This window comes from Stylophora pistillata, chromosome 1 (assembly GCF_964205215.1).
Source record: "Stylophora pistillata chromosome 1, jaStyPist1.2, whole genome shotgun sequence".
NCBI classification, from domain to species: Eukaryota; Metazoa; Cnidaria; class Anthozoa; order Scleractinia; family Pocilloporidae; genus Stylophora; species Stylophora pistillata.
Window position 1 is genome coordinate 51,969,659 of NC_142519.1, and position 27,302 is coordinate 51,996,960.

The window sequence follows — 27,302 nt, forward strand, 5'->3', positions numbered from 1 at the left end:
ACCATCAATTTCGCTAAGTATTTAGAATCTATCTTGAGGTCAGTTAAACAGCAGCCTTGAATATCTGGGCGATGTGGAGCGTACTTGAAATGACTGCTCCCTACATTAGCCTTAAGATTTCTCTGCATCTAGAACCTTGGAGCATCCTGAGGGATCTTTCCATGTCCACACTCCAGCCTCCCAACACATCTATGATCCCGTTGTATCGGTTAATCTTATAACCCCTGTACTGTGCTTTACACACCATTGCCGAGATGTCATAAGATATGACAACACCGGCAATGCAAGCTGGTTAGTGGCCATAACTCGGTTCTTACAATACAATAGCCCTTCGTTAGCCCTTCGTCGGAGCGAAGGGCTAACGCTCGAAACTTCAGCTTTTATAATCGTAACGGTGGCCAATTTACCATTTCAACTTTGCTGATATGTTCAAATTATTAGGCTCGGACATAGCCCATCCCCCTGTGGAAGGCCTCTGTTGAACCGTATGGGTGGTGACAGCTCGTTTCCCTTCACGGTGTGTGCCGCAATCTTTGTGTTCCAGCTATCGCACAGCTTACTGACAACCTCAAAAATCCATTTCGGAAACTTGTGGAGCCACATGATCTTCCTCAACCAATCATGGTCAACACAGTCATATGCCTTGCGCACATCTATCCATGCGACACTGAGGTTACGCTTGTTTTCATGACAGTCCAACGTAACCATACGATCTATCATAAGATTATCAGTAGTTCCACTACATTCCGCTTTCGCTCCTCTCTGGCTCTTTTCCATTAGCTCATCCTTGTCCACGTGTTCATCCATAGGACCCAAGGCGCATGAGGTGAACCACTTGTATGATGTATTCAGGCACGTGATAGAGAGCTGATTTTCACCTGTGAACTCGGCTACCTTCGGTAACTGACTGGTCTTTCTCTCTGTAAACCATTCAGGGTATGTTGTTGAGGTATCTGCAACTGCTTTAAATGCAGATACCATGCCTTCGTGTAGTGAGTATGTGCTCTTCCACCGATACTTTACTACCCTATCCAGGCCTGGTGCATTCCAATTCTTATTTTTCAATATGATCTTAAAAGATTCCATTTTCGTTAGACCCCAAACCTCTTCTGATAGACGGGGCACGCGTACACTAAATGCAATCTCCACTTCCTCAAGGCATTCAGCAATTTCATCTCCAGACCCATTCTCTTCCCAAAACGTTCTCCAAAACTCCGCGGCCTCAGTAATGTCACTAAACACGCCCTTATTTACTCTATCCTGGTCTTCACATTCCTTCTTGTATTTTGGTCGAGCATTGCCTGGATCTTCCGCTGCCATCTTCGTTTTAGTTGTATGTACGCGGCCACGGCACTCTTCTGTAAACTTGCGGTTTAGTTCTTTGGGTTTATCTTACCTTTACCTTCTACTAAAACTAGCCTTTAGTTTTCGAAGCACGGATTTCTGCCTAGCTATCGATATCGCTCACAAGGGATGATGCTCTCAACAAACCACATTCTTTTTGCAAAAGAGCGCGGTTTTTCTTTTCCTTTTTGTTCAACTTCCAGTTTTTCTTTAGCCTCTCCAACTCAGCTGTTGCTTTACAAGTACTTCTTCTCCCATCTCCAACACTCTCTATATAAGTTCTTTTCTAGTTCTCACTCGGCTACCCCGAATTTACTTTGTCGCTTTGTCCTTTGGGTTCTTTTTCCATCCTTTCAACACGAAAAATGCAGCTACCACAGAGTACAGAATACATTTAGCAAGCTATATGTACATGAATGGACTGTCCGTAGGTGTCGCTTTTTCCCTCTCCATTAGCACACTGATCACATTATTGATGGACTTTTAGTCGCTTTTAGTTGGCTTTTGTTTTATGCACGTATCTATGGTCCGGTTTGAATATTCACCCTCACGCGTGTTTACTAACGCGAGTAACAGTGACGATTGTTCCAACAGCTCCCATTGGAAATCATTCAAGGTGTTCATCATCTCTTCAGACTGATCTTGTGTATGCAAATAGTCCCTTTTACAGCTGTGTGCTTGGTTGCTAAGCCTTTGAACAGTAGTGAGGCTAGAGGTGACCTTGTTATGATACAAACCTTGCTGCTTTTCGAATGTAAATCAGTTTGTTATAATGCTAACTAGATACTGGTCTCTATCACAACAAGGTCACCTTTAGCCTCACTCTGAATCAAAGGCTTGGCAACTAAGTACACTACTGTAAAATGGCCTATTTGCAGGCTCTTCTCGTCGCGGCTCGCTAACTTTAGTCCTGTTTTCTAGAAAATTAGCATTCCGTATCTCAGCAGTGATATCATCATGATTCAAATCTTCCAATAAACTCGGTTTACTTTGCGCTGGCTCGCCTCGTACGATCACTGCACGCACCGTATCTACAACACTACCGACAAACTTCTCGAGTCTGGCGGCCTAATCCCTTAAATTCTGTTTGGTCAAAGCCAAATTACCATATCCCTTCTCTATCGACTGAGCTCGCATCGCTTGCATATAACCCATCTTTCTCCCACTTTCCAACCGTGGTGGGTTGTCCGACTTCACCAATTCCAAGGCCATCTTTTAACACTCCAACAAATCTCTGTTCATCTGCTCACTTCACCCCAACCTTCCGCTTGCCTGGTGATGTAGTCGTCCTTCTACCATAATAAATCAACTCACAAATCCAAAAAAATTAAATGTAGCTGAAAATTCCAATTCAGAGACACTTCACAGTCTAGCAAAACTGCTCGACACACAGCAAAGTGTCCTAATCACTTCTCGCAATAAGCTTTGGCGCTCTGAACTTGGCTTACTTTCGTTAGGCGCGGACTTTAATTTAACGGTTAAACTTAAACCACGTCTGCAATACTTGCCACCATTATTATTATTCTTATTATTATTATTATTATTATTGTCATTATCATCATTATCTTTTAGCTCGCTAGCTACTCTAAGTTTATGTATACATGTATTAGGGTTTCTTCTATACAAGCGCAACATGGGACAATGTTTCTGTGCACTCTATCTTGTTGACAGTAGCCCTAAATCAGCATTCCGGCGAGAAAATCTACCTGATTCTCAGAATTAGTTCGTCTTGACCATTTCACTTTAATTCTGAAGACTAGCAAAGGCTGAGAAAGTTTTAAAAGCTAGAGGGCATAAATTTTCACCGCTGACATAAACCCCATTACGACTTTTTTCTTTCCGTGTGGGTTTTTACGCCAGTGGACCGATCGATAGAAAGTGCGGTCTTTTGCTTTAATATTGAACTCGCTTGGACCACTCAGAAGTACAACGTTTAATTCATGGAGAACTTTCAGAAGCAAAGAAACGGATATTTACTGAGGCAGTCGACGCAGAAATTCGAAATAACTTACTGGTCTTTTCAACCTTTGCAAAAAGAGCAACAAGGAGGCAAAAACAAGATTAACAATCGAATATCATTGATGCAAAGGACCGGTTTACAAAACATGTTTTAACTTGCGAATGGTGGGAAAATTTCGGCCAGACGACCTTTCTAATCCCGACCAATCATAGCGAAAAAAAGTCCTCACGAAGGACATGAACTATTACACTAGCTAGATGAGCTCACGATTCTCTTTATTTTTAATCTTGACGTGTGTCAAAGTTGGGTTGATTCCTTCGCAACTTATTGTGGTACCCTAATTTCCTTACATGATTGGCATGAGTGACAGTATTCTAATTTGTACAAGCATACCCCAGTTCTCTTATCTGGTTGGTACTTGATTCATACTCTAATGCGACAATCTGACTGGTTTGTGATACACAAAAAATTTGCGGCAATCTGATTGGCACGTGATACATACCCTTATGAGACAATCTGATTGGTTTGTGATACACCAGTATGAGTGGCATACCATCCTTAACGCTGACATAGAGTTTTTTTTTTTTTTTTTTTTGATAACTGAAAAATCATAAAAGTCAAAATTTTCACCGATTTAGAGAAATCGTGAATTATCTTGCTATGTAATACTTTTACCTAAGAGTTTTATCATGGCTACTTGTTTGGAGAGTCCTTCATATTAATCGAAAACCCTTCCTTCAAAGCTAATCGAGCAATGTTATTTGTCTCAGATGAGATAGGAAATCATAGTTAACTGATATTTGGTAACGTTAAGGCCCATCCTCACCATTTATTTTGAAGTGAAAATTAAATCAGCAACTTTTTTAGCCCTCTCCACCCGGTGAGGGTCATGTAAAGTTCTCAGCATTATTTAACAATGTAAATCTAACTACCTGATGGAATTATTTCTTGTTGATAGGGACTTGTCCTATAATCAGTTCACCTTACCCCTGTTAGTTTTGAAAAGGATTACATGGCTCAAAGAACTGTAAGTACCAACCAAGGTAAATATTTATTTACTGCTGTTACATCCAGGTGAGTAATGGGAGGGACTGAGGTGGTTTCGGGCAGAATTTCACTACTTGCAAATGAAAAATATAAAGTCGGGGGAGAAAAAAAGTCAACGTACGGCGAGCGATAAAACACCGTCGGTCTAGCTCTACATCCTCGCCCCAAAGCCCCCAGTCCCTTTTCACAAACCCTATCTCCCCACCAAACGAAGACGAGAAAGTCTGCACCATAAACGTTTGCAGTGCGAACTCTATGTAACAGTTTAGAGCCTGGTTGTTCTGGATTGTTGAATCCCAATGGTTAATTTTTCCGGAAAACAATCCACTTTTTGTCGAGAAAGTTGGCACTTATTTCAGCTTTCATCAAGGCGAGAGAAACCGATAAAAAAAGTATTGTATTTCTCGTTTGGTGTGTAAAAAGTACATCAAAAAGGTGATTTTCACCGAGCTATGTAGTTTCTAGAGCTATGTCTTTTTGAACGTAGACCTGCCAGAGGCGATCACTGATTGTAACCGTACACTGGATATGACTATCACAAGAAATGATAACCACACCGTCTGTTCGGTATATGTCGACCGCGATATAGGAATCTCAGACAATATATGAAAAAGAGCGCACAGCAGGTTACGGCGATTTATGGCGAAACATCACTTGAACTCGATAAAGAACTTGTTGGAAACACTTACACTGCTACGCAGAGCTTCGACGGCTTTCTTGATTTTATTGAAAATATTTAGACTGGAACAAGACCCAAATAATTTCTTTCTAAGGTAAATGGAACCTCAAATAGACGACCTTATGTAATTCATAAGTTACTTTAATACATGATAACAGTCCGATTCGTTTCAGTCTAGTGAATTCCTTTTCCCTCTTGATCCCCATCTCAGAAATAATTTAGCTCGGGTGCCGTACGAATGTAGCCAGACAGTGACATTCATTGAAATCTTAGACCGGCCCTCCAAGATCAGAGTTTATCATTTAATTACATTTCTGCGAGTGTTTCTCGCACTTTCAGCGGTGGTCCTTTATCCAGCAACAAATTCGATGGGAAGCGTTTTGAAGTTATAAAATAGAGAATCCAAACCGCCGGCAACTCCATTGTCCTTTCTAATACACTGACGCGTCGTTTTTAAACTGTGGCTGATTGACACCAGTCCTTACCGAAATAATAGTTGGAGCCTTTTGGTTTCTCAAATCAGCAATCCTACAAAAACAATATTGCTGATTCTTGGAATTTGTCCGTCATGACTGTTTCGGTTTTGGAGACTAGCAAATAGCTGAGTAAGTTTAAAAAAGTTAGATAGCATGACGTTTCTTTTGAAATCCCAGAGACACGTGCCACTTTATTCGCTGAGGAGATGATATACACCCTGCCTGAGCGATTCTCTCATATGCTAGGCGAGAACATTCCATTTTTAAGGAGTGAAAAGACGGTCACTCAATGAAATAAGTATGTGTTTGGGTGAAAATTGTAATACTGAGAATGATTTTAAAGTTAGTATATTTCGAAACATTTGGAGACTGGCCTCGCAGTCTGCAGATCCAAAGAGTCTTCGAGATCCAGAACCGATAAGCAGTAAAAATAGTGAGATCTGAAAGACCTTAATTGAAGCTATTTGACGGTCACTGATAGGCTCGGATGAGTTATACCAGCATAAGTTTGTGTATAATGCTGTTGTCAGAAGATCGAGTATGATTCCGGCGTAATTACTTATGCGTAAATGCGTCAAACTGCGTTGCAAAAATCTTGAATTATCTGTAAATGTAATAATCCTATCAGGGAATTATATCTTAAGAAGTTGCATGGCTTCTGTCAAACCAAATCAACTAGTTCCTTTTAACGTACTTACTCGAATTAACGCCTGGGCACTTCTTTAAAATCTCGGTCAATAAAAATGCAAAAAGAGAATTCGGCCAATATCCAGCCCTCTTGACCTCACGCTTGGCTAATAACGCATATATCTTAAACTTAGTTATTTCCATTTCTTAGGTACTTTAATGGAAATAAAATCAAGGAGCTACCACCTGGAGTCTTCAATAACAACTCCGAGTTGACTCACCTGTAAGTAATACTTCATAAGTTAATGTTTGATGGATTGTTTAGAATATGACCTCAAGATCTCTTCATTAACATTGATGTTAAGCTCCTTTTTTGGTTTCTTGCATCAGAAAGAGTTTGTAAAGCTACAGTTTTTGTTAAAAGCTGGGTCTTAAAGTATTTAAGTTCAAGGGTCTCCGATAGCCTTAATATGCGATTAAAAGAGAGTGGCGTGACTGTTAGAGCGTGTGAGTTAAACAGAGGCAAGTGTCTTTTCTCATCAGTTTCTGGATACTTAAATAAGATTTCTAACTATGATAGGTGACGAATTCCGCTCTTTGAGGACATCTATTTCGTCTTCATAAGGGAACACATCTTGATGACCATTGACAACGAATTATTCTAGAAAAAAAAAAGAAAAGTAATTTCAAAACCCCAATGAACGTTTACGCAAAACATCAAAAAAACTGCGTAACGATTTATTCATTCGATTTTTGGAGCTGCAAGAGTTTTGCGTAAAAAAAGATCCATTGTGTGCTCCACGACACAAAATTTTAAGGGACTAATACTGATACCATCACAGGCTTAAACATCTGAATTGACTCAAATCATTTACGAACAATGCGATTCCAAATTTTGATTCAAATACCATTCTCATTGTCATCAGTACCACACCTTTCAAAAAAGTTGTTGAAGGGACATTATTTACTTTTATTAATCTAATTTATTCAATCCATGTCATCACCTGATCAAAAGTTATAATATCACTACGATACCTCTAAAAAACTGTTCTGAACGTCAAATTTACCTTATTCTTCAAATTACGGCTTTGTATTTACCAGAAATGCGATTTCAATCGTAACTAACTTATCTCATTTAGTTTCAAAACAAGTCATAGGAACACTTTCCATGTGGTTTTTTCCTCGACGCGAGCAATCATGATAAAAATAATTGAATGATTTGGACTTTTTGCATACAATGAATGCATATGCTGAACTGAAAAAAGTTGGCTATTTGAAAAATTGATCTAAGTAATTTTTTTGCCAAACTCCAGTTCCATGCAGCCTCAGCTGCATTAAGGGACTTCATAAAAATTTTGAAATGATGTTACTTCAGTGCTCTCTTCTCAGTCCCGTAACAAGCTAGGCGGTAACTGTAGTTACTGGTTTCTCTCTTTTCCCGTGCGAAAATAGATCAATATCTGTCCCCTCGTCCTAGTTCCTATTTGCTCTTTTAGAACGCTCACTAGCACGTTATATTCTTGATATCTGTGGCTCGGAGACTGAGAACGATAAGGCAATAATTCATGACTCGAACCATTAAGCTAATACAAATCAAGCCTTAGATATAACAGGTTACAACATTACGTGTCCAATCGCCTTACTTCATCATCAGCAAGACTGGTTAGACTTTTCACAAAAAATGGATTGAACACAAAGGACCTGCAAGAATCAAAACATTTATGCTGTTATGAATAGTCACATAAATATTAGTAATCGTTGTGCACTAACAGATTAGGTCTCTGTTAAATTTTATCACAAGATGACTTTGAGTGGTTTAAAAACTTTAGTCAAATCTTAAATTCTTGGCACTCTCTCAACTTTACTATTTAAGCAGAGATCTCCACAACAATAATCAGGCTCGATAGGCTGGGGAACTTATCATTCTCGAGGGCAGGAAATAAAAACTTTGGATCCACCGAATTAAAATGCACGCAGTTAAAAGACCACATATCAACATGTGTTTCGTGGTAAGAAATGATTCGCTGCGCTTTTCAATGGCGAAATGTACTGCTTATGTATGTTTTGCGTAGTTGGGCTTTTCGTTTTAGTGGTAAAGACCACTTGCAGTTAGTTGGCATTTTCTCAATGTCAAATACTCTAGAATAAGTGTACCAGACCAAAATGTATCAGGGGTGCAGATGTTTTGCAAGGTTCAAGGAATGCTCAGTCAGACATCTTTAGCACCGAAGAAAAGATAGCCATTCAAGGTGGAATGCACTCGGCTCAATGCACTCGGCGCCAATCATGACGGCCACGTTTAGAGTAGCTCTAGTTTCTATCACTATTTTATCCTGGTTAAGCGCTGTATTTCTAAACCATTTACTATTCTTCGAGGCCATTTTTAAATCAAGGTGGGAACCCCTGCACACTGGTGTTCAACTCAAGAAGAAATGCACTTGTATCGTCAAACATGGTTTTCATCGATCAAGAGTTCCAATGCAGAAGCACACTAAACACGGGTTTGTCTCCTTAGACATCCCTGGCCACGACCCTCCATTGGACATCACGGTGTACGTTGATATTTCGACCAACTCCGGTCCTGCTCAATCTATTATCGCCATTGGTAGCCGGCAGAGACCCACTCGAGATTTAATTCGGCAACTTGGTTCTCCAATTCGCCAAACAACGACCCTACAGTATTCTCGGCGTGAACTGGTGTCGCTCCGGAAAAATTACAGCCTTCAGGAGAGACGGTCAGTTTTATTTAAGAACATTCGAGCGGATGGAATTTTCAAGTACCGAGGGAAACGGTCTGGAAGACTTACTAAAGCACAATTAAATACAGGCCGAAGCAAATATTCTTCAGAAACGAATGATTTTTCCACCTTGAATAATTATTCACAGTCGAACAATCACACTTTACCGGGGCTTTCAGTAATTCCCGTGAGAACAACTACGCGCGTCATCTCCAGTAGTTACACAAGACAAAGAACTGTTAATTGCTATAACTCTTCCACCTTGAATCAATTTTTACGGTTCAATAATCACACTTTACCGAGACTTTCAACAATTCCCGTGAGAGTAACTACGCGTGTCTCCTCCAGCCGTTACACAGAACAAAGAGCCGTCAATTTCAACAATCTGGCTATTATCAAGCCTAAGAGAAACAACGACGCCAGCAAAAACACCTTGCAATTCGTACCGTCAATAGCTGTGTCTAATGTAATGAGTTTGGCGCCAAAAATAGACAAACTTCGTATTTTTTTGAACACCCACAAGTTTGATCTTTGTTGTATAACGGAGACGTGGCTGAAAGATTCTATTGATGACAGCGTAGTTGACATTAGTGGCTACAACATTATACGCAAAGATAGGACCCACAGGCTACATGGGGGTGTGGCTCTATATGTAGAAGATTCTATCAAATTCTCAATTCTACGGGACTATGAGTTCCCTGACCCCGAGAGCCCTGAGGTTTTGTGGGCCAAGATCACGCCCAACCTATTGCCTCGGGGTTATAGCTGCCTTATCATAGGTACGGTATACCATCCTCCACCACCTGCCAAAGATGAGCCCCTCCTTGATTACATGATGGATTCTCTCTCTAGGATAGAGAGTGATATCCCTGGCGCAGGTATAATTCTCGCTGGCGACTGGAACAGGGCAAATGTTTCACCAGTTATTAAGCAGTTCCGCCTCACGCAAGTCGTCCATTTTCCAACAAGAGGGGATCGTACACTCGACAGAGTGTTAACTAATCTTACAGAACACTACGAGAAACCTTCTCCATTCCCGCAATTCGGACTATCCGATCATTGTACTGTTGGTTTGTTTCCAAAAATTAGATCGAAGGCCAATATTCCTGCAAACAGAACGGTTACTACACGTGCTGTTAACGCTGAGTCCAAACAGGCCTTTGGTCGTTATAGGACGGGGGTCGACTGGTCATTAATCGACACTATAGATAGCGTTCAAGAACAGTATGCTCACTTCAGTCACCTAATTCACATAGGGTTAGATTCTATCCTTCCCAAAAAGCGAGTTAAGTTCCACCGAAACGACGCACCATGGATTTCATCCAAACTCAAGGCACTTATAGCACACCGTCAAAGAGTATATTGCCAAGACAACAAACCATTGTTCCACTACTACCGGAACAAAGTGAACAGGGAACGGAAGCTCTGCAAACGCTCTTATTACAACACTAAAGTCAGCGTTTTGACCGAAAACAATCCTAAAATGTGGTGGTCCGAATGTAGGCGGTTATGTGGAATGAACAAAACGTCTACAAGTGTCGCAAATCAGCTCCTAGCAAGTAAACCAGCTACCTCAATCAACCTTAAGATCTTGGCTAATGAAATCAATACAGCTCTGCTGGAACCTCAAGCTTCGTTTGACCCACTTTTAGATGATATCGAAACTGTGAGCGCTGAGGGTTTTAAAAATCCCATTATTTCACTGGAAGCTACCTTCAAATGCCTTAGTACGGTCATCTCCTCCAAAGCTGGGGGCCCAGATAATATCCCAAACTGGGTATTGCGTGACTTCGCTCCTGAACTCGCTCAACTCCTTCGTTGTATCATCAATTCCTCTATTAGTCAAGGCACTTTACCGGACATTTGGAAATGTGCAAACATCACCCCTCTTCCCAAAACAAAGATAGTTGAGGATGCGGCGAAGGATTTGAGACCTATTTCATTGACGCCAACGTTGTCCAAAATTGCCGAACACTACGTCGTCCATGAACATGTGAAACCAGCACTTCTAAAACGCCTGGAACCCGATCAATTTGGGTGTATTCCAGGATCCTCCACTGCGCACGCATTAATAAATCTGATGCACAATTGGGCGCAAGCAACAGACGGAACGGGGAACACCGTGCGGATCTTTGCGTTGGACTATAGAAAAGCCTTCGATCTGATAGACCACAGCCTCTTGCTATCGAAACTCTCGACCTGCAACATCAACCCTTACATCATTAATTGGATAATAGCCTTTCTTAAAAATAGGAAACAAAGGGTCAAACTTGCACATGATTGTCTCTCAGAGTGGGGATCGGTCCGAGCAGGAGTACCGCAGGGAACAAAATTGGGACCGTGGCTATTCTTGGTTATGATAAACGATTTGAAAGTACCATCAGCCAGTGATTGTATAAAATATGTAGATGACACGACAGTGTATGAAATCATAAGCAAGGGTGGTCCTAGCAATGCTCAGTCTATGATAAACGAAGTAGCAACCTGGTCAACACTCAATTCATTTCAACTCCATCCGAAAAAAATGTAATGAGCTAAGAGTTTCCTTTGTGCGCTCCCCTCCTTCCTACGATCTGATAGAAATTAATGGCTCTAATGTTAGTGCCGTTAGTGTCGTGAAATTACTGAGTGTGTATTTTCAAGACAACCTCAAGTGGAACACTCACGTTACTGAGACAATTAAAAAGGCCGCTAGGCGCCTTTACTTTTTAACTCAGTTAAAGCGAGCTAAGGTACCATCACCAGAATTAGTTAATTTTTATGTTGCTTGTATTCAATCTGTCTTACTTTATGGATGTCAGGTCTACCATTATAGCCTCCCCAATTATTTGAGCCTAAGTTTAGAGCATGTCCAAAAGAGAGCCTTGAAAATTATATACGGTTATGATAATCATTATAATAAACCACGGCCTAAAAGGGTAAATATTTATGTTCGGCCCATGTTTATCGTATCAAAGAGGTTTCTCGGCCAATTTCCAACATAAATGAGTGTTCAAATTTGACTAGTAATGAATGCAATGACAGACTATTTCTTTTACCAAGATGTTTCTAGAGATTCAGGCGGAAATGAGCGTCGATGGCGCGACCAATTATGCTGAACGTTATGTCTGTAGCATCGTCCGCATCGCTCTCCGAGTCGGTGTCGAATTCATCCTCTTGCTCGGGGAGGTCTGTCACGTCACCAAATGCGACAACTCCGAGAATGCTTTCGTCAACAAAGGTGATTCTCGGTACTTCGTCTATAGCTCGTGGAATATTTGTATCCTGGTCGACTCGTTCTTCATTGCCTGTCCCTGAAATGTCCTGAGCATCCTTTTGAAATGTTACTCTTGTACACGATGGCGTACTGGAATATATAGCTGGCAGCAGGGCTCCCTCTTTGTTCTTTGTTGTTTCCCTTCTTACCGCCATTTCCCTTTACATTCGTAAACACTGATTCGTCCTAGTACTCCCCAGAATGTAGACAAGAGCATTTCAGCTTTGGCTCACTATTCGCGAGTAATTTTCTTGATTTTTATGCAGAATTTAAAAGACTAGATAAGATTTAAAAATTCTAAAAAAACTTTGGGATTTCCTTTCAAACACTAAACAGTATTTTTCTCAAGAACAGTAAAGGTTAAAAATATGGCTAATTTAACAGAGAGAGAAAGTAGAAAGTAGAAAGTAGAAAGTAGAAAGTCTTAAGCACTCTAAACAACAAACGTGTCTAGTTACAATGATAAGGCTGAGATCGGACGTCAGCATTATCAGGCACCCTTGGCAGTCGCTTCAGTCCATGTAACGATCTCAGCTTCCCTCCTATCCCACACAGGGGAGGACATCCATCACACAGTAATCTCGTGCGTGGGAAACAGTAAACACTAGAAAATATGGGCAAATAACACCAAACACTAAACCCCATTTAGGCCCTCAGGACACCACATAGCCCATAAGAAATATCAGCGTGGCACAGAAGCTAATAAAAATACCAAAATGATTCCTGATTCGAGCCATTAGAGCTAATACAAATCAAGCTCTGTACATAACTTTTTCACAGCATCACATCTTCAATCGTCTTACTTCATTATCAGCCAGACTGGTAAAACTTTCCACGAACGAACGACAGAACACAAGCAAGCTGCAAGAGTCAAAACAGTTGTGCTGATGTCAATATTCATAGAACTATTAATAGTCATTATGCAGTCATTGATTGGGTCTTTACTCTATGACTAAACCAGAACACCTTTTCATTTCATTAAAAGCTGACTCTGATTGGTTTAAAATCCTAAGTCAAAAGTCCTAAGAGTCCTAACTGAGTGAAAGCTTTGCCCACCTCTTGCCTGCCTTTTCCCATTAGCAAATTTCCAATGCAAATTTCTTCAAGCCAAAATTGACCTTGTTATTCATGGCGAACAAAACGAGGCTAGAGATGGTTTGCAAGTAAAGAAACCATAACACCGTTTCAACTTTACTATTTAATCGTATATCTTTACGCCGATAACCGGGCTTGATGGGTTAGGGGACTTATCATTCTTAAGAGCAGGGAATAAAAAGTTTGGATCCACCAAAGTAAAATGCCACCAGTTAAAAGGCTTCAGGCATGGATAATATACATCGGACTCCTCTAGTCCGTCTTTAATCAATTGGAAGTTACCATACTCAATCCTAAAAAGGAAGAACGTCTCACTGATTTCCCCCTTTTTTTTTAACAAAGTCACGTCATTCCAAAAGAGTTAAGTTTGCATTGAGACAACGTATTTTTTTAGGATTGAGTTGAGAAATTTCCAATGAAGTAAAGCACGGTTCTGTCTGGAATATCGTTCAGAAGTTTGAAAAACCTAAACTAGCTGGGGGAAAATATTAAGAACAAAATCTTGATCAGATGCACTAAATGTGACAACTATTTTGCTTCATTTTGTCCATTGAGAGAATTTGCAACACTCTTCAAATGGTACTTTGACACATACCCAGTTTAAGTTATCGAACTTAATTTTTACAAAAAATGGTGAAAAGGACTCAATGACATCCACTAACTCTTGGAATGGAGGAGAGATCTGATAATAGGCTATCTCCATTTCTTAGGTCCTTGAATGATAACCAAATTAAGGAGCTACCACCTGGAGTCTTCAATTACAACTCCAAGTTGTATCACCTGTAAGTAACGCATTCATAAGTTAATATTTCATGGATTGTCCGAGCTCCAGCTCTATGCAGCTGTAGCCGCATTAAGGGACTTCATATAACTTTTAAATGATGTTTAGATGTAGTACAGTACTCAGTTCCGCGCCAGGATATATCTGTTTCGCTGGTTCAGTTCGTTTCGCTCTTTTCCTGTGCAGAATTAGACATATCTCTGCCCTCTTGCACCAGTGCCTATTTACTCTCCTAGGACACCCCATAGCCCTTAAGTATTACAAACGTGGCACAGAAACCGATGACAATACAAAAATGATTCCTGATTTGAACCATTAGAGCCAATGAAAATCAAGCCCTATGCATAACTTGTTCACGACATCACATCTTCAATCGTCTTACCTCATTATCAGCCATACTGGTAAAAACTTTACACAAACGAACGACAGAACACAAGCAAGCTGCCAGAATCAAAACAGTGATGGTGATGTGAATATTCACATAACTATTAATAATCATTATGCACTTATTGATTGGGTCTTTTCCCCATGACTAAACTAGAGCACCTTTTAATTTCATTGAAAGCTGACTCTGATTGGTTTAAAATCCTAAGTCAGAAGTCTTAACAGTCCTAAGTCAAAGCTTTTCCCACCACTTGCCTGCCTTTTCGCCATTTGCAAAGTTCGAACGCAAACTTCTTCCAGCTAAAATTTATCTCGTTATCATTGGCGAACAAAACGAGGCTAGAGATGGTCTGCGAGTAAAGAAACCCTAGCACCCTCTCAACTTTATTATTTAATCAGATATCTTTACATCAATAACTGGGCTTGATGGGTTAGGGGATGTCTCATTCTCAAGAGCAGGGAATAAAAAGTCTGGATCCACCAAAGTAAAATGCATGCAGTTAAAAGGCTACCTATCGCTAAGCATTTCGTGGTAAGAAATGACTCGATGTGCTTTTCAGTGGCGAAAAGGACTGCTTGATATTTAAAGTGCCCCTGAGATCAAAATTCTCGTGCATCATTTTTTTTTAATTTTTGTTTTTAGTCTGTCTCCTTCGCATAGTCTGCTAAATTTCAGTCTAGACCGAGCACCAGAACTATATTTTTTTCGGGCCGTTAAATTCGCGATTTCGCGTCCGCCATTATTTGACCATGTTCCGGAAGTTGATTGCAGAACTCAGAGGAGATGACGTCAAAGGCTCAACGCGAAAATCTCACATGGCAAAATGTCAAGCAAACACAACAGAGTGCTTTACTCTATTCTTACAAAAACTAAATAAAAATGATGAGGGATTGATGCGTAATTCAAAGCTGAAGTAATCGTGCAGACCATGCTGCAGGTATTTTTCTGCATCAGAGCCTTCCAAATGGGTCAGAGCGAGATAAACGGATGCGATTTGCGCGAACTCGCTTAGTGGACTTCAATCCTGCAGGAATATTTGGGATCTGCTCCGAACACTTCTCGGAGGACTGTTTCGAGAGATCGGTGTAATTTGAAGGATCTAGGCGAAGAATTCTGTCGGGTTCAGTGCCTACCGTTCAAAAGAGAGATAAGGGAAACCGTCCACAGTGCGATCTCGACGAAAGGGAAGCTACGAATCTCCACGGCTTTTGTCACCTATACATGTGAGTTAATCATTGTCCGCCGTTAACAACTCTCTGGAAGAATACCTTACACAAGGAAAAGAACTCGGTGAACATTTTAAATAGCAATGATAACATAGCCAAATTGAGGAATGAGATTTCTGACCTTAAAGAACTCACCTTTATATAAAAGAGATGAAAAATATAATTGTGAGCTCTGACTGTAAAAAAAGCTGGCTTCAATATCAGCAAAAGTAGAACAAACAGCTTAAGACACACAGAGCATAGAAACACTTCAAAATGCAGGCTTGACGCCAAAGAACCGAGAAAAATAAAATTTCTTAAAAAAACCTCTCAAACTATCAACCATCTGACAGCCAAGTCAGCGTGCGATCAAAGGGTCTCAAATTCATCTCAACACCCGTGACAAACGAATGCAAAATCAGGCCAACCTTGCGAGATTTATTCGCAAGACGAAAGCGCCTCCGTTACACCTTTCTCGGACAAAACAAAGAACCACTTCCATTTCATATCAAACTGAATGCCGCCGGTTCAGTCTTTTATCGCCCTTTAGAGCTACTTGGAAAATTGTCATAACACAACTTGCAGACTGTATCTAAGCCAAAAAAATACTTTGTAACGCAATGAGGTCACGGCTCTAAAAGAGTTGAAACAAACTCTGCTTTAAACCTCACCGAAGCAGCACAACAACAGTCATCATGAATAAGACAGAACAAACAAAAGAGGCCAAAGTACAAGTCAACAACAGAGTTCACTTCAAACCTGTCAAAGCAGAGATAGTAAAAAATACTCAGGAAAGGGTTAATGAGATCATTGACCAAATGCATCGGTGCAAACACATTGATGGGTTGGAAATGGCTTTCACAAACTCCCAATATCCGCCTTGATACACAATCAGCCATTGCCGAAAACAATTTTATATATCATCCGATTATTTCTTACAAAAATGGAAAATCCCTTACGACAAACAAAAATACAGTTTGAAGGTAATAAAGCGATGCGACCTCAAAAGCCACAGGGCGAGTCCGTGTCGTTCTATGTCTATCTCTATTCGCATGGCAAAAATTCATCGCTTGCCGGCGCAAAACTATCCACAGAAGTATCAGATGATTTCTGAGACATTTCATCGTCAGAGAAAGTCGACATTTCTAACCATTTTCACTGCATTATCCCAGTAGGGTAGGACTAGAACGGAATATATGCGAACCATGCGAGTAGTCCACCCAATAAATCCCACCCATCCCACCCCAAGGGAGGACATCCATCACACAGTAATTTCAGGTGTGGTAAATTAACGTCTCCTACCCCTAACCTTATAGGAGACGGGACCTTCATTTATTCGTCCCTATCCGAGAAAAGTAGAATATCTAACCATTTCTTGAAGTTATAGAAAGCTAGCATATTCTTCTCAATTATTATAAGACCTTGAGTGTTGGTCAGGCCGGGGCTTGAACCCTCGACCTCCCGCACAACAGTCCAGCGCTCAATCCATTGAGCTAAACGGGAGGCATTGTCATTTCACGACTGAAAACGAAACAGTTTTCTCAAAAAAGTAATATGTGTGATTCTCTGTGCAACGAACAAAGAGAGTTGTGACAAAGGAAACATAAGTTTGTTGAGCCTTTGACGTCATGATGACGTTTTCTGCTGTACAATTGCGGGCTTGGCTGGAACATAATTTCAGCAATGGCGGACGATTTTTGGACGACTTTGAAGTGGTAAAAATTGGTCCTCGGAGGTTTGTTTTGAGTTTTTAAAGGCGAAAAGGGTTTTAACTTGACCCAATTCAACATTCTGTGAACAAATTAATCCAAACTAAAATGGTCAGTTTTCGTCTCAGGGGCACTTTAAATAGGGCCACCTGTTGTACAAAAAGTAGCCATTGCTCCTCGAACAGAAGACAAAAGAGCTAATACAGAGGAAGATCCGTTTTTAATTACACAATTTGATCTAAAGTACAAAGGAGCTACGTTGGCTCTCGGCCTCAGTGTTTAAGACAAACAAAAAAAATTAACTTTAGTAAAGCCCTTTTAATTAACTCAAAACTTATGCCTTGACTGCCTCCATAACTAAGGTATATATCAGATACAATGTATATGTGACGTTCATATATTTATGGTATATATGACGTTCATATATTTAAGGTAAATATGTAGCAAAAAAAAGGTGAGCAACTATGGGTGAACAACTGAAAACCTAAATTACGCGTGAAGTTAACTGAATGTTTAAAATAACAATCACTGCGATAAATGCGATGAAGAAACTTAAACAGAGTGGGCTCGCAACATTAGACATGATGTTAAACTTAACAATTAAGATTAAAAATTAATTTTCGGAGAGAAAAATTCAACGATTATTTGGCGTTAAGTCCTAAAATTAAGATAGTTAATCGCAAAGGGCTTTTCTTCGCATCATTAGTCGCAAAGAGTGTTCTATTACGATTAATAATCGGGAAAAGTACGGCTATTAATCGTGACTGAATCATTAATAGTCGTGTTTGACGAGCTTCTGACTTAAGAGGCTGTCTCTCTTATTTCCCCCGGGTCAATTTCGCGTCAAAAATAATTTTGCCAGAAACTTTGTCAACAGAAAGACTTTACTTAGGAAAGAACTAAATTAGATCTCGTTTGATTCGAAATAATTATCTGACTGCGGTAGGGGCCCTAATTATTTCCCAGTCCATAGGTACCGTCGCAACGCCTCGATCAATGAAAAATAGACATGTTTTGTAACATTGTAAAATATTTGATTCGCATAGTTAAGCCACCGAATTTATATCAGATTGCTTAAAAGCCTTTTTAGTTTGCCAAGAAAGTTAGAATTTTCCCTCTCAATATATTTGAAAAGGCGAATTTTAACATATTCTGACCACTATAAGTCGTCATCGGCCGATGGCCGTAAATAACCTTTATTTAGACGTTACGTTTTGGGATTTGGGACCTGGTTGACAACTCTAGCCTATACAGCCGTGAATTTTAGACCTTTATAGGCAAAAACGTGTAAAATTCCCTGTACGCTTTCGATTTTTTAAAAGTTATGACCTTTTGAATTAGCACATGCACGAGTATTCGCGATTTTTTCACCTACACTAAAATCGAACCACTAGAGCAGATTTCGCTATAAATACAGCTTACCTTCGGCGCATCTTGGGTTTATGTGAAATTTCTGATGTTTCTCGCTCCCCAAACTAGTGAACTTAATGATAACCCCAGCTAATAACTCCAAACTTCAGCGGTCGGCATCTATCGACACTCTTCTTTAACTGATTGTTGCGAACTAAACTCGAAAACTAAAGCCATTTTTCACGCTTAATATCCTGTTGAAACTTTGGATCGCCGCTGCATTCTCTTCAAGAATCAGTCATAGAACTCCACAAGTCTATATGCCGAAGTTTGTTGGCTAAAATTTGGAATATAAAGCTGAACGATAGCGCTATGGAACACAGCCGTGGTTCCATTTTCATAGAGGTCCGCAATAACCATTGCGGGTGAACCTGCTGGCCCTTTATTTTTTCTGGAAGGCCTGCAAGTGTAGTATGGCATGCAAGTGCTTTTTCGAAACTAGAAAGGCGTCAGCCTGTAGCGAGTCTTCAGCGAGGTTGATAAAGCTTTCAGAATGCACAGGTGACATCAGTAATCATCTACAAGCATGTCACGTAGGTCAGCTCAGAGGAAAGGTACAAGAATATGAGCTTATCGTTAACAGGTCACGGTTGCCACACTACCTTTCCCCTGATCAAGATCAACTTGAAGAATTTTGGATATGCGAAAAGCATAGAGAAAACATGGGTAAAAACTGGCGACCACGTCGCACTTGCCAGCACCCGTTGTACAGCGGCCGGAAAAAGCAGCTAAATACTAGAGATGCAGTTCATTTCGACATGTCAAGGGAAATTAATACTATCTTTGCACAACTCGTTCCAACAGGTTCCCGTAAATATGATTCTTATCTAAATTCTAGCTTACCAATAAGGTATTGTCCTGAAATGTGGAGCACGGTTTAAATCAAGATAAGATCTACACATATACTGAGGTGCGATAAATGTCAGAATGCAAAAAGTCAATCTGAGGTCATGCTGCAAAAAGTCCATCTGAGATCAGATGAAGGCGGTTGCTATCACAACAGCTCCATAGTAACAGCTGTGAGAGATGTCGCAAAAGGAGCTGAGGTTGAAGTTCATAGTTATCAGTACTCGGAGTCGCAGTCTGGTGAGGACATTTGTGATTGTATCCTCTGCCTTATAAGGTCCTCTATTCGTGCTTACTGCAACGAAGGGCACGATGTTCTAACTGCCGTGGACATGAGAGATGCCTTGACGCAACACCCAGTGAAGGGAACAACCACTGCAGTTAGCATAGTCCACGAATCAAAGAACACTCTCTGTATAAATGAGATTGAGCATTTTAGTAGCTTCTACAACTTCGAATATGGAGATACCCGTCTGAGATAGAGTTTGGAGATGTTATGGCATCGGTAAAGGGAAGTCTATTCCATATGACGTCATTTATATCAAGCACCAAGGTCAAACGTCCCTTCAAGCCATAGAATCTGAAGGATCTTATGATCCTCCGGAAAACCGTGTGGTCAAGCGTGGTTCAAAGGACAGCAAGGAAACAGAGAGTACAACGCCATTGATTGAATGCTCTGTGCTTGGATGTGTTGAAGTGTTCGAAACGATTTTGCAACTAGAGCTGCACCTGGACGCTGGAAAGGATACAGTCAGCAGGTTAAGCCAGTATGATGTAATCATAATGGACTGGGCCCTTAATTTCTCGTCGATAGATACCGCTGGTATCGAATGTTTGAGCTGTTCGTCAGATCCCAGTACACCACTCACTTTTCCTGGGTATACTTCGCGCCACTCGCCTCTACGAACAGGATGGGCCGTAGTCAAACCGAGGGGCAGTGATAGATTTTCAAAGAACGTAAAAGAATACCTAACGGCACAGTTTACAATTGGAGAAGGAACTGGGCGAAAGGTAGACCTCGCCCAAGTTGCAGTGGACATACGAAATGCGAAAAATGAGTCAAATGCACGTTTGTTCACTAGAGAACAGTGGCTGACAAAGAGCCAAGTTAAGAGCTTTTTTTCCTGGCTAGCAGCAATGTGACGCAAAGATCAGGGTGTGATCGGGATATCGTTGGACGAGGAGGAAGATGTCCAATGCGTCCAGGAGAATTCTGAGAGACAAGATCTGGTAGACAAAGTTAAAAAAGAGATCAAAGTCTCACATCCAACCTGCTACGGCACGTATGACCCCTGTGAACGTTACCACAGTAACACACTTCAGAAATTCAATGTGGTTTTGTTGCGAGCCATCTGTGGTCATTTTGAGATCCCTGTAAAACTGAGAAACAAAAAGCAGATCCTCGTAGAAAAACTGTCGGACGGGATTAGGGATTGTCAACGTGCTTCACAGTAGAATTATGTTAAACATGTCTTATCCAGCTGCTGAAAGTGTAGAATATGCTCTACAGATACAAACTGCCTTTAGTTCCTATATCAAGTTCTAACGGCGTCGTTATAGTGTAATACTCAAGGCTTATAATATCTCTGACATTCAATTTTGTCATGCTTGACGCACTTAGAATTCATAACTAAATCAGTGAAAGATAGCACCTTGTTTGACGACATGTCAAGCAGTGTCTGATACACTATATAGGCGTCGCACTGAGCCTTGCTCTTCATGTGAAAATTATTTTTAACAAAAACAGGGATTAGTGTGTTCAGCTTCTCGCAGTCAGTGTTATATTTTTTATAAAAACGATTGAAAATTTACTAGGAGCAACACTTATAACATCTGTTCATACCAAACATTTGTCAAAGTTTTTATCACGTTGGTAGCCGATTTCTCCGGTTATTGACAGGTTGCTGCTCTGTGGACACAATCGACACAGAACCGAGAGAAGCAAGCTCAGGACATTTGAAATTAATTTATCAATTATATCATATCAAACTCCAGGTAAAAGCATTTATTCTTTTCAGCCACAATTTTCTCCCCAAATATTGCATTGGGGTGTAAATTTGGATAGAACAAAATCATGCGACACAAGCTATCAGCGGTCTTCTCTTTTGTGCGGACCTTTGTGAGAACAGTATATCATCGAACGGGATCGTCATCATCTAAAGTTAGGCGATTATTTCTTCACTTCAAAAGCCTAAAACCTTCATTTCCTCCTCAGCTTTTAGATATGGAGAGTTCATATTCTGATTCTGGAAAAATTCAGCTCGGAAGCGATATTAAATGAATGATCATGAACCGCGAAATGTGGCCCTAATTCCGACCATTTGTTTTGATACCACGAATCCCGATGGATGCCGCCTACTTTTCGAAGGCAATACCTAGCTATTTGTTGAGGTTGTCATGTACGGGATTCGAACCACTGACCTCTGCGATACTAGTGCAGCGCTCTACCAATTGATCTAACAAGCAAACTGGGAGCAGGCCGTTACGTTAATTCGTAATAAACCCGTGTTTTTATACGTATCTAAAACCGCATTTCAAAATATATGAACTTCATATATTCATTGTCTCTGATTTATCATCACGGGTTTATTACGAATCAACTTAACGGCCTGCTCCCAGTTTGCTTGTTAGCTTAATTGTTAAGAATTTTGTTAATTGATTTTGACTGCCACACCCTGGCACTTTGAGGAAAGCTTAATTTATGAAACACTTCTTGAGAACGGTACAAAAAACTACCTCAAGAGGTAAAGAATGTTAACAGAACGTTAACAGAATGTTGGTATTTCTGTACAGAATTGTGTAGAAATGTCGAAATATGTCCTATTCTCGTTTTTTTGGAGGGCGACCGATGAAACATTTACGGAGAAATACTGCGTGACGCCAATGCGATAATGTACATGGTAATTGGAGATGATTGATGTTACCAAAATGAATAAAAGTTTAAGAAACTGAGACAACCCATATAATTCAAACTATTACATATTATTGTTGCAAACCTTTATTTAACTAGGGTGGTCCCTTCAGGATACTTAAAGGTATATCTGTTATCAATGGGAGTCCTAAGTTAAAAGCTAACAAAAAGTTTTAAAAACAAATAGTAAGAAACTGAGTAACTAGTTAAAAAAGTACAGTATAACAATTAAAAGTGATTCTTATTTAATAAATAGTTATTATAAACAACTGAGCCATTATAATAAAAAATTTTCTTGGTTGTCTCAGTTCTTACTGAAGGTAAGTATATAAAATTGGTTCTTCTTGTTTCTCTTAATGATGACTTCCTTATTCAACCTGAAATAATTTTTTAAAAACTGTGGTACATTATGATTTCACTAAACCTAAAATATGAGCGTTACGGTGATCTTCTAAACTCTGAAAATGAAGATACTCGGTGGATGTTGTACCTCATTTAGATTTAACTATAATTTTCGAGGCCCGCCTTTGCAAAGATTCAAGACTTTCCATATCTGCTTTATTGCAGCTGGACCAAACAACATCGAAATAATCAAAAATGGGCAAAATTAATGAATTATACATCTCAAGAGCTGCATGTATAGTGATATTCCTTCTAAGGCACCCTAAGGCACCAACTCTTTAACCGACCTTAGAAATAACATGACGAACATGGTCTTTCCACGTAAGACTATCATCAAGAACAATGCCTAAATACTTAAAATCATAAACTCTATTTAATTCATAATCACCTATTTTGACAACTACTGCGTAAGTAGCTTTAGAAAGCATAGCACCAGTTCCAGAAACTACAAATTCTGTTTTTCTTTTGTTGATAAAAGAAACTTACTGAGAGTCAATTTATTCACTTCATCTAGTTCTGCATTCAAAATTTCCTCCACGATTTTAATGTCCTTGTGGGCTGCAAAAACAACAGCATCATCAGCATATAATAATATATTACATTTGCTGATAGCAGTAGGTAAATCATTGATGAACAGCACAGACAACAATGGTCCAAGGATTGAACCTTGCGGCACACCAAAAGCAACATCACAAGGGTCTGACAGAGGAACGGCTAAGCGATACTGAGGAGATTTATAACTTTCACGTAGAACTCTCAGTTTACGCTGGGCTAAGTGTCAGCAATCATGGGCCGTTGGTTGGCACGATTTGATTCTAATCACTGTTCTTTGAGGAAATTTGAATTCACCTGCACGGCGACTTATAGGAAATTACCCATCATTTTCTTGTCTCAATCTTAAGGTCTTCCTTTACTACAGACTCACTCACATTCTACGCGCGATCACTAAGCACATGGTATGTCCAAATTGGGAAGTACCAATCACACACATGACATACCTTTCCTCAAATTTGATTGTTTCCTCTTAACCTCGACGAAACCTATTTCGCTATGAACGAAATATTCAGCCTGCAAACAGAAGCGTGTGGGTCATTGTGTAAATAAACTGGAAGTGAACTCATGCGGTATCAAAAGTAATTTATGGGCGGTGTAACTAATCGTCAAATTATTAGTTGCAGACAACCACCCCTATACAAGGCACATGTCAACTGGCGCATCGATGAATCCATTAAAAGGAAAGAAAAAGAAGAAGGAAAAGAAGCGAGAAGGGACGAAATTGATGAACTTTAAATTTGTTCTGCCCGTATCGTAATTAAATGGGTTCTTGAATAAAATTAATAAAATAAGCAAAAACAAAAAAAAACCATTTAAATAACACTAAAAACTATGCGCATGTTTAAAAGCACCTTATCATTTATCAAAGACTAGAAACCAAAGCTTTCTTAAAAATAAACGTTTTGAGTTCTTTCTTAAAAGTAGCTACGCGGCTAAAGGATCTGGTGGGTAACGTACGGCAACGAATGTCATTAGGCAGGAGCAGCATGAGCAAAAGCGCGATCCCCCGAGTCTAGAGCAGGTGATCGGGAAACGAACAAAAGAGATTGTGTAGGTTAGCAAAGAGCATAGTTGGAGGCAGGTTATAGAGATAACAGATCTTAGATTGTTTAACGTCTTAAAAATAGAAAGAAACATTTTAAATTGAGCTCTGAATGATACAGGAAGCCGGCAAGAGTAGGTCTATGAGAGCTGATGTAATGTGTTCAAATTTCTTAATTTGTGCAATTACCCTGGTTGTGGCTTTCTGGAATTTCTGTTAACGATCAAATTCATAGTTAGGTAGACCGTGATCTTGGGATCTTAGACCGTTACGCAATACTGTTGAAGTATTTCCTTAAAATCCGTCTAGAACGATGTCAGCCTTAAAAATGGTTCAAGCTCATCATAATGCTCTGCTCGACAACTCCGGGACTCGAGTTTTATACACAGTAGTCGAAAAGTCCTCTTAGCTTAAATGACTACAATTGGTCACGCAAAAAGGTGCATTACATGGGAAATATGAACATCGTTTGTGCCGCAACTGAATAAAAAAGTCTTCTTGAAGGGGATTCTAATTAAAATCGATCACAAAACCTTTATGGAGAAAATAGTCCAAAGAACAAAAAAATTACTTCACCACAGTTAACGGTGAGAGACTATCAACTGAGATGATTAAAAGTGCAGCGTAAAGGTAAATTTCTTCCAATATATGTCACTGATATATCTCTACAGCAATGTAACAAAGAGCGCACAGTACGTTATCGCAATTTATGGCTTAAGCAAAATATATCACTTGGACTCGATAAGGTAACTGCTGGGAACACTTGCAATGCGACAAGGAGCTTCGACGACTTTCTTGATTTTACTTCTGATGTTAAAATTGGACCTAATGTCAAATAAATGCTGTTAGAGTAAATGGAAAATCAAATCGACGACTATGAATTTCGTAAGTTACTTTAATGCATGAGGGCAGTTCGATGGTTTAAGGGAAAACAAGGTGAATTCAGTTGTATTGGAATAATCTCTAGCTATTGCAGTAATTCCAGTTAATTCTTTTCCCTTCTTCATCAATATCTCAGGAAGAATTAAGTTCGGGTGCCGTACGAATATAACCTGACTATGACACTTTTAAAATGTTTGACCGGGTTTGAAAGATCAGAGTATGCCATTTAATTAAATTTGTGCAAGTGTTTCTCACAATTTTTAGCGATTGCCATTTATTGAGCAACACATTCGATTTGAGGTTACAGAATGGAAAATCCAAACCGCTACAACTTCGTTGTCTGTTTCTCTTTTTGTTTTGTTTCTTTTTGTTTTGTTTTTTTTTTTTAATTGTGGCTGATTGACAGCCTTCCTCGCCGAAATATTCGTTGGAGTCTCTTATTTGGTGAAATCAGCAATCCTTTGAAAAAAAAAAAGAAAAAAAAAAGAGACTCACTTATTCTAGTCATTTGTCCGTATTGACTGTTTCACTTTTGAAGACGAGAAAAGGCTGAGAAAGTCAGAGAGCATACGGTTTCTTTCATTTTGACCGCTGACGTAAACCCCTTTACGACTTCTTATACCCTGCGTGGTTTATTACGCCAGTATACCGATAGAAAGTGTGGTCTTTTGCTTTAATAATTAACTCGCTTGGACCATTTAGAATCATTTGTTCACGTTAGGTATATTCATATAATATGAAAAAAATAAATGTGTGAAAAAAAATGTGTGAAAAGACTCAGTTTACCTAATAATCCGTTATCAAGTCTTTTGTGAGCTTTAGAAAATGTTGCTTTATTTTCGTTGTTAGCGACGTAAATTTTATCGATGGAATTGTAACCATTCTAGCGTCCCACTTCATATTCATCGAAAAATCCTTCCTTGAAACCTAATCGATCAATGTTATTTGTCTCAGATCAGATAGGAAATCATAGTTAACTGATTTGTTAAGGTTAAGGCCCATCCTTACTTATGTATTTCAAGGTGAAAATTAAATCAGCAGCTTTTTTGAGTACTCTCCACCCCGGGTAAGAGTCATATAAAGTTCTACGCGTTCTCTGACATTGCAAATCTAACCATCTGACATGATGGATGACTTCTTGTTGACAGGGACTTGTCCAATAATCAGTTAAAGAACTTACCCCTGGGAGTTTTCGACAGGACTACATCGCTCAGCAAACTGTAAGTACCAAACAACGTAAAATCTTTATTTATCGCTCTAACGTTTGAGGGACTGAAAAAGCCTCACGCATAATTGTACAAATATAACCTGACAGTGACATTCCGATGACAGTCCGATATGTGAAGGCGAAAAAAAACAAGGTGAACTGATTCAGTTGTATTTGAATAATCTCGATTGCTATATCAGAAATAATTTAGTTCGGCCGGGTGCCGTACGAATATAACCTGACAGTGACATCCATTGAAGTCTTAGACCAGGCTTCGAAGATCAGAGTTTTTCATTTAATTACATTTGTGCGAGTGTATCTTGCACTTTTTGATAGCAGTTTATCTAGCTGCAAATTCGTACAAAGGCGATTTGAGGTAATAGAATGGAGAATTCAATCTGTCGGCAGCTCCACTGTCCTTCATAATACACTGACGCCTGATTTTTAAACTCTGGCTGACTGACACTCGTCCTTACCGAGATATTAGTTGGAGCCTCTTGTTGGCTAGAGTCAGCAATCCTAAAAAAGGAATCTTCCTGATTCTTGGAATTTGTACGTCGTGACTGTTTCGGGTTTTGAGCCTAGCAAAAAGCTGATTCCATTAGATTGCAAGGCGTTTCTTTTAATATCCCAGAGACACGTGCTACTTTATTCGCTGTAGGGATGATGTACACCCAGTCTGAGCGATTCGTCATATGCTTGGCAGAGAAAATTCCAATTGCAAGGAGCGAAGAGACGGTGTGTT

The 27,302-nt window shown here is 39.7% G+C and overlaps 1 protein-coding gene and 1 long non-coding RNA gene across 2 annotated transcripts; one reads left to right on the plus strand and one right to left on the minus strand.

Moving 5' to 3' along the window:
* Nucleotides 1-429: 429 nt before the first annotated feature.
* On the minus strand, nt 430-1,320 carry LOC148743016 (uncharacterized). The gene has a single exon (XM_088749455.1). It carries the CDS (start codon nt 1,318-1,320, stop codon nt 430-432), a length of 891 nt encoding a protein of 296 aa, XP_088605581.1.
* Nucleotides 1,321-6,344: 5,024 nt separating this feature from the next.
* Nucleotides 6,345-26,571, plus strand: LOC148743017 (uncharacterized). The gene is made up of 3 exons (XR_015990243.1): nt 6,345-6,416; nt 13,933-14,004; nt 26,499-26,571. It is a non-coding gene; the product is annotated as an uncharacterized LOC148743017 (long non-coding RNA).
* Nucleotides 26,572-27,302: the final 731 nt, after the last annotated feature.

What these genes read in the sequence shown, in the direction of transcription:
- LOC148743016 (XM_088749455.1), bottom strand. Translation starts at nt 1,320, where the DNA reads ATGGCAGCGGAAGATCCAGGCAATGCTCGACCAAAATACAAGAAGGAA.